The sequence below is a fragment of the Pelophylax lessonae genome (assembly GCF_965119305.1).
Source record: "Pelophylax lessonae genome assembly, chromosome: 1".
NCBI lineage: Eukaryota > Metazoa > Chordata > Amphibia > Anura > Ranidae > Pelophylax > Pelophylax lessonae.
Genome location: NC_138768.1, coordinates 791,945,268 through 791,963,184, shown reverse-complemented (window position 1 = coordinate 791,963,184; position 17,917 = coordinate 791,945,268). Strand labels below are relative to the sequence as shown.

The 17,917-nt window shown below is 43.4% G+C and overlaps 1 protein-coding gene across 1 annotated transcript in view; it reads left to right on the top strand.

The window, feature by feature from the left end:
- The first annotated feature begins 8,851 nt into the window (after nucleotides 1–8,851).
- The window catches only part of LOC309551713 (proton channel OTOP1-like), a 63,841-nt gene continuing 54,775 nt past the window's right edge, over nucleotides 8,852–17,917 (top strand). Inside the window, exons 1-2 of the mRNA XM_082252398.1 lie at nucleotides 8,852–9,168; nucleotides 10,863–11,213. Coding sequence (XP_082108524.1) covers nucleotides 10,874–11,213 — 340 coding nt within the window. The 5' untranslated portion in view covers nucleotides 8,852–9,168; nucleotides 10,863–10,873. The remainder of the gene's footprint in view (nucleotides 9,169–10,862; nucleotides 11,214–17,917) is intronic.

Genomic DNA, 17,917 nt, shown 5'->3' with positions numbered 1-17,917 from the left:
TAGGCACCTTGTTTCCAGGCTCATCACTACAATTGGTGCAAAACCACTGCATACTGCACGTAAGTATAACATGTTTTTATTTTTGTAAAAAAAAAATACATCTGAGCCTTTATTATCACTTTAACCTTGCTCTATGAGCACACCCCCATAGGGACTGCAGATTAATTTGGACCCCCCACTAATGCACAGCCAGGAACACCATGTTTTTACAAGCACCCAGAGTCAGAGAATGTTCCGTGGCGTTTTTTGATTATTTTAGGGTTAACTTGGATAGAGATGGGAGATTATAGGATGCCCACTTGACTTCAGCAAACTTCAGGGACATGTTCCTATATACACATATATACAGTCTCCTTCACTCTCCTCTTGCACACATTTGCTTGCTCCAGCTGAATTACTTGATTGATCTGACAGACTCCCAGTCAGATTAGCAAATGCCCCTTACAGGCAAGAACTGGTAGCCTCTTTTTGTGTAGCACAGGCATAATGAACAGCTTGTAACTTCTCCTCTGTGGCCACTGATCCCAGCACCACCTTTTCAGGACTGCCAACCCACCTGGCTGTAGCTGCCCCTTTCACTAGCCCTCTAGGCTAACTCTCCACACCAGTTCACCTGACTGACTTCACCAGCCCACCTGGTTGACTCCCAGGAGATCACTAGGGAAAGGCTGAAGACTTACAGTGGGAAAATAATTTTTTGTTCCCCTGCAGATTTTGTACGTTTGCCCGCTTACAAAGAAATGAAGGGTCTACAATTTATATCATAGGTGTATTTTAAATAATAGAGACAGAATATCAACCAAAAATCCAGAAACAAAACACATATTACAAATGTTATATAGTGAGTAAAAAAATGTTTTTGATCCCCAAGCAAAACATGACTTCGTACTTGGTGGAGAAACCCTTGTTGGCAAGACGTTTCTTGTAGTTAGTGACCAGGTTTGCGCACATCGTAGAAGGTTTTATGGTCCACTCTTCATTACAGGTATTCTCTAAATCCTTATATCTTGGCTGCTGCTTGGCAACTCGGAAGTTACAGCTCCCTCCATAAATATTCTATAGGATTATGGTCTGGAGACTGGCTAGGACACTCCATAACCTTAATGTGCTTCTTCTTGAGCCACTCCTTTATTGCCTTGGCGCTATGTTTTGGGCCATTGTCATGTTGGAAGACCCATCCATGACCCATCTTCAGTGTTCTGGCTGAGGGAAGAAGGTTCTCATCCAAGATTTTATAATACATGGCCCCATCCATTGGCCCCTTAATGCGGCAAAGTCGGTCTGTACCTTTAGCAGACAAACAGCCCCAAGGCATAATGTTTCCACCCCCTTGATAAGAAATATTTGATCCCCTGCAGATTTTGTAAGTTTGCCAACTTATGAAGAAATGAAGGGCCAATAATTTTTATCATATGTGTATTTTAAATGATAGAGACAGAATATTAACCACAAAAAAATCCAGAAGAAAAAAAACCCCACATAAAACAAATGCTATAAATTAAGTTGCAGTTCAGTAAAATAAGTATTTGATCCCCTTGCAAAACACGAGTTAGTATTTGGTGGAGAAACACTTGTTAACAAGCACAGAAATAAGATGTTTCTTGTAGATGGTGACCAGGTTTGCATGAAGGCAGTCTCCCCTTTTGTTAGTCCCCACGGTGTTGCTCTACTCACTCTTGCTCCTGTGCCTCCAGAAAAGACGACTCCTTTGTGTTTTAGCAGGATTCTTCCACCTCCTGAGCCCCGGCCCAAGGCACGACTCCCCCCGCCCAGACTAGGGGGCACCCCTGAGGGCCACTGACAGCCTTCCGAACACTGTATCTCCATCTTCCATCCGACTGCCCCTGCTGCCATGGCCCATGACTATTTACAAGTTGGTCTTAGCCCCCTGCCAGCCCACCACTGGAAATTGACTGAGGCCTCATAAATATGCATGTCAGCTCCTCCTTACCTCCACCCACTAATTCTAGAAGACTCTCCAACCTTCTAGACCAGGGAGAGGCTTCAGAGAGTTGCCAGGATGAGTCATCCAGCCCTGATCTGTACTGAACCCTGACCCAGATTTTAAAGTTTAGGCTTAGCCCTGAGCTAAACTATAATTTACCTACTCTACTTCTAGCACACACTAGAGGGTGCTACATATGCATTCATTAACCGCTTGCCGACTGTATGCTGTATATATTCGGTGGCAAGGCGGCTCTCCTGCACTAGATCACGTACCAAGCTTGTGATCCAGCACTTCCAGGTTGGGGGCATGCCTTGGCGCCGCTGGCGCCTCAATCACTTGTTGGACCTCTTGATTCTTTTATACCATCACTTTTCCATGTTTCTGTGCACAACCTGCATGGATTTAAAAATCAAGCGCTCAACAAATGATGAGTTTAGATTGATACAGCATATAGTTTTTTTTTTTTTTTTCTAATCTGAATGTAGCATTAGCGCTCTTTCACATTGTCCGCATTCCGTTGCGGACCGTGCTCTGCTCAGCGGGGATCGATCCGCGATCTCCGCTGAGCCGGCGGATGACAGCTCCGTCTCCGCACTGTGTGCGGAGGGGGAGGTGTCAGAGCCCCGCTGCTCTCTATGGGGAATCGGATGAGAGCGGACCGCCTGTCCGCTCTCATCCGATCCGATCCCCAGGACGGATGGAAAATAGGGTTTCCATCCGTCCGGATTTCACGGACAGGATCGGATGCGGATGGCAGCGGGTGTCAGCGGACATGTGACCGCTGACATCCGCTGCTCCATAGGGCTGAATGGGGCATCTAATCAGATCTGCCTAAAAAACTGACAGGCGAATCTGATCGGAACGCCCGTGTGAAAGAGCCCTTACTGTATATTATGGGCCCATGTACACAGCTTCTTTGTGTCCAGTAATCTTGTGCTATGTCACGAGAAGAAATGGCCTCACGCAACTGCCAATCCGTATGGACCATTTATTGTACAATCTTCAAAGGCAGACCGCACATAAGCGGACACAAAGTAGCTGCTGTTGATGCGTTTCACACAAAGTTGTGCCTATTCATAACATGGAAGTCGGGGGTGTTACCACTTAAATAGCTCATCTTGTGCGATGCTCAGCGGCATAAGATTTAACCACTTTACCACCGGAGGATTTTGCTGTCTTCCGTCCAGGCCACATTTTGCGATTCGGCGATGTGCGACTTTAACTGACAATTGCGCGGTCGTGCGACGCCGCACCCAAACAAAATTTACGTCCTTTTTTTCCCACAAACAGAGCTTTCTTTTGGTGGTATTTGATCACCTGTGCGATTTTTACTTTTTGCGCTATAAACAAAAAAAGAGCGTTTATTTTGAAAAAATAACACTATTTTTCACATTTTTTTATATGAATTTCCCCCCCAAAAAAATGTAAAAATCAAATTTTTTTAAAATTTCTGGCCAATTTGTTTTCTGCTACCTATGTTTAGTAAAAAAAATCGCAATAAGCGTATTTTGATTGGTTTGCGCAAAAGTTATTGCGTTTACTAACTAAGGGAAAGATTTCTGTCATTTTTGGTGTTTTTTTTTTCACGCGTAATGGCGGTGATCTGCGATTTTTTTTTTGCGGGACTGCGACATTGCGGCGGACAGATCGGACCCTTGACTGACATTTTTGACACTTTTGGGGGTACCAGTGACATTACTACAGTAATCAGTGCTATATATATATATGCACTGTTACTGTAAAAATGACACTGGCAGGGAAGGGGTTAATTTTATTGGAGAGGGAGGGGTTAATGTATGCCTGGTGCTTACTGACGTGTGGGGGGGGAGGTGACTGTGTGACAGAAGGACAGATCGGATGTCCAGCTATGCTGAACACTCCGATCTGTCAGTCCCTGTCACTATGGAGATCCGCCCGCTGTGTTTACACACAGCAGGCGGATCTCCAGACTCGATCCCCGACGATCGGGGCAGAGCAGCGGCAATCGCCGCTGCTCCTCCGCTGGCCCGACTCCCGCTGTGAATGAACACAGAGGGAGCAAGCCTCCGGCGGCGCGCGAGCGCCGCCCACAAGGGGCAGAGTCCAGCGACGTAGGTCTACTTCGCTGGACGGGATCACGGCACTTTCCCGCAGTAGCCTCCATGTGAGCGGAGGTAAAGTGGTTAAAGCAGTGGTGGCTGATGCTCAAAATTTTTTTTGGGGGGGGGGGGGCAAACAGAAAAATGTAATAGGCATTGCTTTGCGGCAAAAAACGCTGTAAAAAATTGCGTGACTGAGGTTGTAAAAGTGTAAAAGGGGCCTTCAGTAATTAAGATATAGTGTGCCCCCTTTCAATGCAGAGAGACCAGCGTGCCCCCTTTCAATGCAGAGTGACCAGCGTGCCCCCTTTCAATGCACAGTGACCAGCGTGCCCCCTTTCAATGCACAGTGATCAGCATGCCCCCTATTAATGCACAGTGACTAGCGTGCCCCCTTTCAATGCACAGTGACCAGCGTGCCCCCTTCCTATGCAGTGACCAGTGTACATGCCCCCTTCAATGCAGTGACCAGGGTACATGCCCCCAATGCAGAGACAAGCATACATGCCCCCTTCAATGCATTGACCAGCATACCATTCCCCCAATGCAGAGATCAGTGTACATGCCCCCAATGCAGTGACCAGCGTACATGCCCCCAATGCAGTGACCAGCGTACATGCCCCCAATGCAGTGACCAGCATACATGCCCCCAATGCAGAGATCAGCGTACATGCCTCCAGTGTAGTGACCAGCGTACATGCCCCCAATGCAGTGACCAGCATACATGCCACCAATGCAGTGACCAGCGTACATGCCCCCAATGCAGAGAACAGTGTGCGTGCCCTCAATGTAGTGACCAGCATACATGACCCCAATGTAGTGACCAGCATACATGCCTCCAATGCAGAGATCGGCGTGCGTGCCCCCAATGTAGTGACCTGCATACATGCACCCAATGCAGAGATCAGCGTGCGTGCCCCCAATGCAGTGACCAGCATACATGCCCCCAATGTAGTGACCAGCATACATGCCCCCAATGCAGAGTACATGCCCCCAATGCAGAGATCAGCGTGCGTTCCCCCTAAGTAGTGACCAGCATACATGCCCCAATGCAGAGATCAGCGTGTATGCCCCCAATGCAGTGACCAGCATACATGCCCCCAATGTAGTGACCAGCATACATGCCCCCAATGCAGAGTACATGCCCCCAATGCAGAGATCAGCGTGCGTGCCCCCAATGTAGTGACCAGCGTACATGTCCCAATGCAAAGATCAGCGTGGTGCCCCCAATGTAGTGACCAGCGTACATGCCCCCAATGCAGAGATAAGCGTGCGTGCCCCCAATGTGGTGACCAGCATACATGCCCCCAATGCAGAGATCAGCGTGCATGCCCCCTTACCTACCTGGAGCGGCGGCGGCAGGCGGCTTCTCAGTCCCGGTGACTGGCGGCGCGTCTCCACGAGTCCTTCCAGCAGCAGCGGCGGCGGGCAGCTTCTTCTCAGTCCCGGTGACCGGCGGCGCGTCTCCACGAGTCCTTCCGCTCCCGCCTCCTCCTCGGCCAATGGTAAGGGGTTTGCCTTGCGGCCAATCAGGAAGCGCGTATCAGACGCGCTTCCTGTTTGGCCAGGAGGAGGATCGGTGTGACAATAGCAAATTTTCATTCGCTATTGTCACACAATGGGTGGGCTCGGGACGCACTGCTCTGCGCCCGGATCCACCCTTTGCATCGCCCTATTAGAGCCTCTGGCTCTAATCAGGTGATTCCAAAAAAAAAATAAAAATCCAATTGAACCTTATGCGTCCGATGCCCTGCATGCAGATTAGCGGGCCGGACGCATGAAGGGGGGGGGGGTGCGGCACCCCTGCGCCCTCTGTACACCGGCCGCCACTGATTTAAAGTAGAAAACTCTAAATGAAGAGCTTGTAGTCAGAATTTCCCCATAATTTATGCATGTACGTGTGTAAACATACGTACATCTGTACATGCTGCAGTTTAAAACTGCGTTAAAAAAAATTTTTACAGACATTTAGAGGTCTAAACGCATGTAAACAGAAACACTTTACAGACCATTAGGATACATTCACATGATCGAATAACAGTGCAAGGGATGTTGAACTTGAGAAGGGGATTTTTCCCAGAGCTTAGTGAATGTGGTGAAGCTCTGCTGACTCCCATCATCCAATCGTGCAAACAAAAATTCAGGTTTTTTTTTTTAGATTTTCCTCGAATGTGATTGGGCATCATTTGCAACATGTAACTTTAACACATTAACTTTGCTTTGGGGCGAATTCCCTTGCTAAGTGAACAGCCTATTTGCCTTTCATAAATGCATCACACTTTGCACAAGGTGCAGCCGCTGTTTGTATGTAACTGCAGTCCTAACTCTATACATTTTGAGAGCTTTCATAGTAGAAGCACATGTATAATAATGGATAGGCAGATGGCAAGTAAGCCTGGAGGGAACCCACCCCTCCTTAAAGGGACAGGGGCGCACTGGACCGCCAGCATATAGCACCATTGCAGCAAAGGTGTCCAGCGTCCCTTCACCAGTATTCCAAAAGTATTAACAAATGGCCACTGCCCTCACCTATAACTGGCTTTCACAGCAAGGAGAAAATGGAAGGGCAACGAATGTAACAGAAGGTAAAAAAAATTCCCAGCTCAACTTACCAGTCAGCCTGCTACTAACTGAATTATCCTGTCTAATAGTTTTTGCACATTTGCAAATACATGCGTACGCTGCAGAGCCACTTCACGGCACCCCATTATTATCTGCAATTCTAACTATACGTTTTTGAGAGTTTCCATGGTAAAAGAACGTGTATAATAATGGATAGGCAGAGGGCAGGTGAGCCTGGAAGGAGCCTCCCCCCCCCCCTCCTTAAAGGCACAGAGGCACACTGGACACCCAGCATATAGCACAATGATAGTACACACAAATGGTCACTGCCCTCACCTATAACTGGCCTTTGCAGCAAGGAGCACATGGGAGGGCAACGCATGTAAAACAAAACCAAAGAAAAATCCCAGCTGTTGTTTTCAGGTTGGCCTGTAAGTCAAGCTGGGAATTTTCTTTGGTTTTGTTTTACATGCTTTGCCCTTCCATGTGCTCCTTGCTGCAAAGGCCAGTTATAGGTGGGGCAGTGGCCTTTTGTTTGTATTGCATGTAACTGCTCATACAAGTGGTCATATGCAAATTGAGCCTCCTATGGACCTTGTGTGCATCTAGGGTTGGAGTGCAGAGTTTTGGATGCACACAAACTGGCTGAAGTAAGTCAGCTAGTTTGTATGTTGCAATAGCAGAGAATATTGCTACATACATCTCTTAATGCAGCAATCTATCCGCATCCCATCGCCCCTGTGAATGTAGCTTTACATGCGGTTTTTACACAGGATCTTTCTGCCTGCATAGATATCAGCAGTGGCGGCCAGTGTATTGAGGGCGCAGGGGCGCCGCCCCCCGTCCATGCGTCCGGCCCCCTAATCTGCATGCAGGGCGCCAGACACGTGGAGCTTAATGGGTTTTTTTTTAAATCACCTGATTAGAGCCAGAGGCTCTAATAGGGTGATGCAAAGGGTGGAGCCAGGGCGCAGAGCAGTGCGCCCCGAGCCCACCCATTGTCACACCGATCCTCCTCCTGGCCAATCAGGAAGCGCGTCCGATACGCGCTTCCTGATTGGCCGCAAGGCAAACCCCATGCCATTGGCCGAGGAGGAGGCGGGAGCGGAGGACACAGTGAGGAGAAGCCACCGCCGGGACTGAACAGAAGCCGCCGCCGGGACTGAAGAGAAGCCGCCGCCGCGGCTGCTCCAGGGCTCCAGGTAAATGCACTGGTCCTGGGGGGGGGGGGCACACTGCATTGAAGGGGGCACGCACGCACGCTGGTCACTACATTGATGGGGGCATGGCAAGCTGGTCACTGCATTGAAGGGGGCATGGCAAGCTGGTCACTGCATTGATGGGGGCACGACACGCTGGTCACTGCATCGATGGAGGCATGGCACGCTGGTCACTGCATTGATGGGGGCACGGCACGCTGGTCACTGCATTGATTGGGGCACGGCACGCTGGTCACTGCATTGAAGGGGGCACGGCAAGCTGGTCACTGCTTTGATGGGGGCACAGCAAGCTGGTCACTGCATTGAAGGCGGCACGGCAAGCTGGTCACTGCATTGATAGGGGCACGGCAAGCTGGTCACTGCATTGATAGGGGCACGGCACGCTGGTCACTGCATTGAAGGGGGCACAGCAAGCTGGTCACTGCATTGAAGGCGGCACGGCAAGCTGGTCACTGCATTGATAGGGGCACGGCAAGCTGGTCACTGCATTGATAGGGGCACGGCACGCTGGTCACTGCATTGATGGGGGCACGGCACGCTGGTCACTGTATTGATGGGGGGCATGTTGGTCCCTGCAATTGAATGGGGGCATGCTGTGGTAACTCTGCATTGAATGGGGGCATGCTGAGGTAACTCTGCATTGAATGGGGGAATGCTGTGGTAACTCTGCATTGAATGGGGGCATGCTGTGGTAACTCTGCATTGAATGGGGGCACGCTGTAGTAACTCTGCATTGAATGGGGGCACGCTGTAGTAACTCTGCATGGATGGGGGCACACTATACTTTGATTACTGAAGGCCCCTTTCACACTTTTGTGACCTCAAAGTCATGCAATTTTTGCCGCGTTTTTTTGCCGCAAAACAATGCCTATTATATTTTTTCTGTTTGCGCCCCCCCAAAAAATTTTGAGCACCAGCCGCCACTGGATATCAGTATTTTATTATGTGCATGAGCCCTAAACGTGAGTTCTACTCTCTGCTCTTTGACACTATGATTTTGTTTTACATACGACTGCAATGCTTTGATGGACTTTTGCATAACCTCTGTGCACCTTTCCTTGTGCTACGTCTGTGCCCTGTGTGACAGCTAGAAGGTTTGCACAATGTGACTTTCTATGAGGTCCAGCTGAGAGGGAGGGATAGAGGACTACCTCCTCTGTCTATGCTGCACTAAGGTGTGACAGGTGAAATTCTATCTGCATGCAGGCTGGATCCTTCTGACGTCTACAGCAAAACCATCCCTATAAGAAGAATCAAAGCTTTAGCCTGGGACAAAATATCCCATCTGAGAAAATTAGACTCAGTCCTTGAGCTTCCTTCTGCACTGAGAGAAGTCATTGTTGAAGAACTAATAGATGTGGTAAGATGTAGTCACGGCTTTTTACCTGTTTGTATCCTTAACTGCCTTCCACTTTTAAAAAGCTTTAAAAAATGCTTATGGTATACATCATTTTTTACAACCTAGATGCCAAAGATTTTAATAACTAGCGAACCTTTTCTTGTGACTAATAAATATCTCTGTATGTGAACTAACCAACCCAAAACAATAGATTAGCAATAATTAAAAGATTAAATTACAACTATTGCAGGATTTGACGGATCCCACAACTGACCGTGCTTTGATAGCCAGTAGAAGTTTCCAAAACACCAAATGGAACTTAAAGCTTTAGTTTTCTTCTGCCTGTTTTTAGGGTGTAGTAGTTCAATTTTCAATCTTACAAATCATATTATTAACAAAATATTATTTGACTAGATTGTATACTCTTTATTAGGTATGATCCCTTTCTATGGAGTTTTCTTTGTTGTGTTTTTTTTTTTTTTTTTTTTTACAAATTTTGTAAATTGTGCAATGGGCATTTGAAAAAAGAAACAATTATTACTGAGACAAGGCAAAAATGTGTAATTTTTATATTTTTTGACACCAACAATTGGTAATCAGTAGGAGTACAGGGTTTTGATGCCTTATATTTAAGTGTCTTACACTGTGGCAGAAAGCTTTATACTATAAGATTCGCACCATTCTGCACACAGACACAGAAGCAAATTATTCATCATGGGGCATCTGCTGTAAATCTTGCATTATGTTGTTGCATTATATCACCTTAAAAATTTGCATTAATTGTCTATAAGGAAATGTGCACATGGTTTCAACTCTTACATTTAATAGATAACTTTCTAGTCTAGTAATTATGTTATACTTGATTTATCCTCTGTAGTTTAATAAGTACAAAAAAAGTGATGTATTGCAGCTTACAGAAACCAATCAAAAATAGCATTAATTAACTCAACTATAGCGCTTCTAAAAGCTGATGCCTGGTTTGCTTATATAGAAAATGTCACATTCTTTGTCCGTCTGCATGTCATCAAATAGGTTTTAAAATTAAATAAAGGATCAGTTCACCCAAAACTAATGTTTCATTTTTTGGTAGATGCTGGACGCCTGATATAAAACAAAAGCAAAACTACTATTATTTTTCATGGCAACCCCACATGAGTTACCATGTCTGCCTACCTGCAGTGAAAATTATGAGGAAGCCCCACTTTTTCTACTTTTTCTTTTTTCTTACTGTAAAATGAAGGAGGAGTGAGATTTGGGGAAGGGCAGGGGATTTTAACAAAAGATTTAAGAAGACTTAAGTAGTCTTTAAATAATGCAGGCCACCAGCATTTACTCATAATCAACACTGAAATTTTGGCTCAACATGGCTTTTTAATAGAAACCTGTTGTAACAGAAAACACAGTCTGCCATTGCTGTGCTGTCCTTCTGAAAATACTTGTTGCCTGGTTGTCATAATGCCACATTCTTTCGTACTTTGAATGACTGATCTGAAACAAATATACAGATAAGGACTTCTGCGACATTCCTGATTTGCACACTTGTTCCTGGTCAGATACTCAAAAAGCTAGTAAGTCAGGACAGCCAAGGAATTAGCATTTTCAGAAGGAGAAAATAAATGGCAGTCTCGGTTTTTGTTTAATGGAAGGTTTACTTAATTACTTCATCTTAATAGTCTTTCCTGGTGTTTCTAGCTGTTTCCCTTCTTGCATTGCAGAAAAGAAAAGGATGGCCGAAGAACAGAGATTAGACACCTTGTCCTCCTCAGGTCAAACTCCGAAGGTGGAGGGGAAGAAGTTACACTTTAATTTGATTCGTAACTATCCACAGAAGAACGCAGAGATCCTCAGCAGCCAGTATGGCTTCAATATCTTCTTAGCCGGGCTGTTGTTGATGTTCGCATGGGCCATCCATGCTGTTGGGATAACAGACAGAGATCTCCTCTCCTATCTGATAACACTAATGCTCATCCAGTTGGTCTGGATGCTCTGGTACATATTTGGGAGCTACACTCAGAGAAGGACAATTATAGAGAAGGACACGGATGCTGGAGCCAGGTGGCTACGATGTAAGTGAGTGATGTGCCTAATTATTTTTTTCAGGAATCTAAGGATAATCAAAATTGCCTCTTAATAGGTGTGTTTAAAAAAGGGGGAACAACAAAAATATAATTATTATTATACTTTTGGCTAAAACTTGTAAGCCCACCACCTGCATTAAAGTCTTGTCCTGTAAGCCTTATACTAACCTTGGAAGTAAGCACATTACATTAGGCTACGATAGGTATCCAATATAGATGGTAATAGCGCTTATTGAAATGTATTTTCTAAGCAAAACAAGAGACATGTCCATTGAGTTTGACTAATAACTACTTACCTTTTCCAATGTCTAAATCTCTATAACAACAAAAACCCTTGACTCATGGTCAAGTTTGCTCTAGAAGATAAACTATTCCTTCCCAATCCCTTAAGGAAATTAGATTAGAACTTATTTACTCAACCTTCTATGATGCCATCCCTTGTAAGTATTAGAAGTATTTTTTGAAACAATCTACGGTTGTCTAGAATTAGTTCCATTGGAAAACTACTTTACATTTTTACTCTCTTACAGTAAAGAACTTTTCACATGTGCTTTTTTTTCTCCTGTCAAAAAAAAAAGTTATCTTGTGTCTTATGCAAGCAAAATCACACTGTTTAAAAAGATTTAAGCACTGTAAAAATACATCTACATCTGCATTTCCATGCACATTCCATGCACAATTTTATGGGAGCAGGTTGCCTTTAATAATAAAAAATAAATTATATATATAACTTTTTGGTTGCTCAATTATGATTTTAGTGGCTTCTGGAGCCTTTATCCAAGTATACTGTTCCAAGAATTAGCTTTCCTATAGGAAGACATTTGTTGCTAAATATAGAAGATATACTAGAGAAAACATAGAAACCCTCATTCTTAGCCCTTCTGAAATTACTAGTTTTCTGGCTATTATGCTGACACTTTGTTGCTTTGAATAACTGATCTAGAACATGTATACAATTAAGCACTTCTCAAACTTTTCAGATTTTCACACTTTAGTGTATATTTGTATAGTGCCCACAATTTATGCAGTGCTTTTTGTAGACTGCAGATCATTCCCTGTCTTTAAGGAGCTTACAATCTAAGGTCCTTATTTCACATACTAGGGCTAATTGACCTACTAGCAAGTCTTTGGGGTGTGGGATTAAACTGGAGTACATAGAGGAAACTTTACAAGCACAGAGAGACCAGGCAAGCTCCATGCAGGTGTTTAAGGATACAATCCCAGAAGTAGCTGTGCTATATGAAAATAATGTTCTTGGTAAATACAATATATATATATATATGTGTTCTTTCCCTTCCTGTAAAGTTGGGTTGTCCCTTATTGCATGGTCAAAATTGAAACCCTATGACTAATGTACATGGGCTTCCAATAGAGAAGCAAGTGAAGTGCAGAACAATCCCGAACAATGGCTTATTTTTGAAGTCAGTAGCAGGTCCATATGAAATCAGATTCAATTTTTCATGGCAAAAACAACAGTAAATGCAAGTTTACACTACATCATAAAATTTCAAACAATGCATTCCACAACTTTTATGCTCCCCAAAATGTCAGAAGTAAAACATAAATGTCCTTTAATACTGGCTTTAAAATGAAAGCTGTGCCTTGTTGGATTAGTTTACTTTTAAAATTTATGAAAATTCAGAGTAGTGAGGCTCCATAGTCAGCTGGAAAAGTTTCTAAACACGATTTATCTAAGGCACCAGAAGCTGTAACCAACCGTTGGGTGACTAAGTACATCAGAGCCCACCTGTAGCTAAAAGATCAGCTTTGGAAGGACTGACCTTTTAAAAATCAATTATTTTTTGTGGAATTGAGGTTTATACTGTGGGTGACTACTGCATGGATAATCCCTGCATTTGTGGCAGAAGAAAAAATATTCTTTTATTTACTATTTCTCAGCAAAATATCAAAGGCCATCAAAACCTTTTACCCTTTACAACCACTAAAAATGCTGAACTGTTGTGAATCTTTATTGAACAGACTCTGAAATGGAATTTAAAAACAATTTCAGTATACTACAGAATTCCTGTTATTTTCAAGGCTGCATGCCACATGTATGAAAATAGGATAGGATTCCTTAATGCAGAGTGGAGCCGATCAGGTTCTAAATTTAATTTTTATGGTCCAATTTTTCAACACAATTAACAAGCATTAACAAATATTACCCTAACTTTTCATGTACTAAGCTAAAAGCCTATAAAAAAGGGAATATAACAATTGGGTGTTTTCTCTGGTAGCACAACTAAACTTAATATATCTTTAAAAAAACATGCAAAAAAAACACCCAAAATCACAATGTCTATAATAGTGAAGTCCATAGCATACGTAAAAAGTTCTTAAATGCATGCACAAACCAATCTGTGGTATCTTCATAGACTTAAACAATCAATATTCTTATGCCAATACTGGTACACTATTATTATTCCTCCACCAGGGTGAAAAAAATGTGACACCACTCCCTTATGTCACCATACTCACCAGAAGTTATTGCCTCTCATTTTATTGATTGACAATAAGGCATTCAATAGATTTTCTTTTCATGTAATTCCGCTACATTAAGGACAATTCGGTCAGCTTCCCATAAGCTCCATACTTGGCTAAGGCTCAAGAGAAAAAAAGCGTTTCACCATTGCGTAATCCCGTATAGAACCTGTCTATTTAAAACCAAGCAAATAAACACTCACAAAAAAAAAAGCTTTAATTGTTGCCCATCAAAATATTAGGTCATCAGATATGCCAAGATTATTGCAGCCAGCAGACAAATCTCACCATACTCGCCCAGCAAACCATGTGCACATGGCATCTGGCGTCACTTCTGATCTGGCATCACTTCCGGTTGCCATACAGTCCCACACTGATGCGTTTAATCACCTCCAAATTTGACACGATTTTTCTGAAATTATCATGGAGTACCCCTTGTTATGTGACTTTGCAGTCCCAAGTCGCAGAACAAGTCACACACGTGTGAAAGAGGCCTAACAGTTACATTTTCAGTATAATCTTTCAGAGTTTAGACCTTCTACTAAGGTTCAAGAAGTACTAAAACACAAAGCAAACATTAATTAGAAGGGAAGATTGTTGTCATGCAGATTCTCCTTAATAATTTTCTAAACCTGTATCAGTTCTGTCTAGACCAGGGTTTCTCAACCAGCGTTCCGTGGAACCCTAGGATTCCTCCTGAGGTTGCTAGGGGTTCCTTGAGCAATAGGTAATTTCTGCCTCTCAGATAAGTTCCAATGACACCATTGTTCCTTTTAGCTATCTGTAAGGGGGTAATTCTTCCCAATGATGTCAAGAGTAAGAAGCATTCTTCCCACTGACTGTCACACTAATGTGTCAGGAGTTGTAGATTTCTAATTTTTAGCAAGGGTTCCCCGAGACCAGAAATTTATTTCAAGGGTTCCTCTGTGTTGAAAAGGTTGAGAAAGGCTGGTCTAGACCTTAGAAAAAGGGGTATGCCCTGAAAGCTTGTCCTGAAAATGTAACTATTCATGCAAATAAAAAACAAGTATCATGGACAGTGCCTAACTGCTTAGTTGAATATAAATAGGCAAATGGACAAGGCAGTAGAATTATCCTTTAACTGTACTCTATACAGAAAAGGTGAGACCTATTGGATGAGGTGGAGCTTAGAGTGGCAAGAGTTATGTACCTAAATAGCATTCAGTTATAGAACTCCAGCTCTTCGGACTTCTATGTTAGCTCTATCCTTTCTATTTCTTAGACAACAAAGCAATACAGCATTTATGTGTGGCTTACTGCAAGACTATGGGGTTGATTTAATAAATCCGGAGAGTACAAACTTTGGTGCAGCTGTGTATGGTAGCCAATCAGCTTCTAACTTCAGCTTGTTCAATTAGGCTTTGACAAGAAAAAAATATGAAAGCTGATTGGTTTGTATGCAGAGCTGCACCAGAGTTTGCACTCTCCAGTTTTAGTAAATCAATCCCTAAGCCTTCCAAGAAATGACGCCCATAAATTTGACGGTGCGCTAAGACTCTCCTGTCTGTGTGCTCCTAAACAGAACAAGTGAACATTCTTTTTATTCAAAGTACAGGGAAAAAGACAAGCAGCTGATGGTTGAGGATTGTATCATCAATAAGTAAGACAGATAAATGGGTGAATCAGATGGCTGTTATCTCATATTTATGAGTATTGTAAAGCTGGCTATTCCCAGGCAAATGTTGGTTTGTCAGATCAACAAAATTTACCAACTACTATGTAGTGTGAGCTTCTATAAGATTAGTGCAGAATAGACTCAGTCATAAGATTCTCACTCATTCTATGTCACTGTCTTTACATTTTATTGATCTAACACACCATAACCTAAGTGTTTGGTAAGATTTATACCTCAGAATGTGTAAAGTGCATTTAAAGGCAATTTTTCTTTTTTTTTTTTTTTTTTTTTTAGTTTTGGATACAGTAGGGAAGGGGGGTTAGACTGTGTTTTGTGAAAAAAATTTTTTTTTTCTTCTACTCTATTAGTTCTGATGACCATTGTCTCCAAGACAAGAAGTGAAGGGAAAATCAAAAATGTTGAGTTGTCCCCAGAGTAGGAGGTAAGGGAAAACCCTTAGGCTCCATGTACACGGGACGTTGTTAAAAGTCCCTTTGAATGCTGGAATTTCTAGGACGTTTGAAACGTCCGTTCGGTCGCGTTTGTACCCGTGTTTAGCGGGCGTTTAGCAGCGTTTGCGGACGTTTGCGTTTAGAAGCGTTCCTAGAGGTCAAAAAAATTATTCCCCTTTAAAATGGAAAAACGTGAACGCTAAACGCGGGTCATCGCGTTCAGACGCGTTTGTGCGTTTGAAACGCCGGGAAACACACGTTCGAACGCAAATAATTGCGTTCTAAAAACAGTCCCTGAACGCAACTGCCTGCAAATGACTGTAAACGACCTGGTGTACATGGACAGATAAGATAAAATGTAGATGGGTTCAGGGGCTTCTGAAAAAAACGCCCAACTGCTCCTACACGGCCATTTCCAGTGTCCCGTGTACATGGAGCCTTAACTGGGGATACCAGTGTCTGTGACAAACCTTCATGAGCAGGTGTTGACAGGTTTTGGGCTTGTGTTGATAGCACCATTTTGACATCAGTATGAAATAGTGATGGACCGATATCAGGTTTCCGTTGCCGATACCGATATTTTGGCCAATGCATATCGGTATTGCCCGATATTTTGTACATTTAACATTTTGCAAAATAAACACAAATTTCAACACAAATCTGTTAATGAACATGCTAATGATTGTTTATTAACATTTTTAACACTGCATTCATTGCAAATTAAACTGCTAGTGGACTACTGCTGCAGTGCAGTAGTGAACTCACTACAATGATTTTAAATCACTACTGCAACTGTAGTCAGTGCAAATTAAACTGCTAGAAAAAAAGCTAGACAACATCAAACAGCTAGACAGTGGATTGGAGGAGTCAGTGGACCACTGCTGCAGTAGTGCACTCACTGCAATGATTTTAAATCACTAACTGCAGTCAGTGCGAAACTGCTAGAAAAAAAGCTAGACAGTGGGGAGTCAGTGGACTACTGCTACAGTAGTACACTCACTCACTGCAATAATTTTAAATCACTACTGCAATACTGCAGTGACTGCACTGCAGTAGTGATTTAAAATTATTGTAGCAGTGAGTGGCGCACTACTGCAGCACACTGACTCCAAACCACTGTCTAGTTTTTTTCTAGCAGTTTTGCACTGACTGCAGCGTAGTACAGTCAGTGCAAAACTGCTAGAAACAAAGCTAGACAAAAGCTAGACAGTGAAATGGATTGGAGACAGTGGAGTGGACACTAGTACTACTACACTTTCAATACTCCCAGTTAAGTAGAACAATATTATAGTGCAGAAAGCATAACATTTCAGCATGTTCACCAGTTAAACGGCTTCTTTTTTTCTCATAAATTGCTGCCACTTCACTAAAAACACGCTCACTTGGTACCGAGGAAGGAGGAGCAGAAAGGTATCTTCTAGCATGGGAAGCGAGTCTTTTGTAGCGTGCCTCATTTTCTTTCCACCACTGAAGAGGATCACCACTTTATCTGTCAATTACTGGTTCCTTCAAATAGAGATGAAGTTCATCATCCAGGCTCATTATTGCAAATTGAGAAGAATCCTCTGCATGAGGCCCCAATATAACACTGAACATGTCATCTATTTCCCCACAATGAAGTTTCTCTTCTGTCTGTTGTCTTTTTGGACATTGTTCTCCTTTTGAAGCATCCTGCTCTTCTACATTAGAAAGCTGCTCTTCTTGACTTTTCTTTTCGGCAGGAACCTCCGACACCTCCTGTTGAATATCTTCTGTCAGCCATTGTTTTGCCTTGGCCAATACATCATCAGAAGAGAAAGGATGGTTCTTGTATTGAGGATCCAAAAGACATGCAAGCACATTTTTATTCTCTTCATGCTTCTCAGAACGTTTGGTGTGGCTGTCCCTCATGGCCTGCCTACATGTTTTAGTGCCACGTGTGTTGGGTCCTTCCCGTTGAAGAAGCATCTTCAGCACTCTCACACATGGGATGACAGATGACACAGATGAGTCGTAATGACTCGCCTCTAGTGTCACTTCCTCTATGGGGAGGAGGGTCTCAATGAAATTGGCTACAATGTCTTACTGATCAGCAGTAGGACAAGAATATCCTCCAAGTCCATATTTACCGTAATATATGGTAA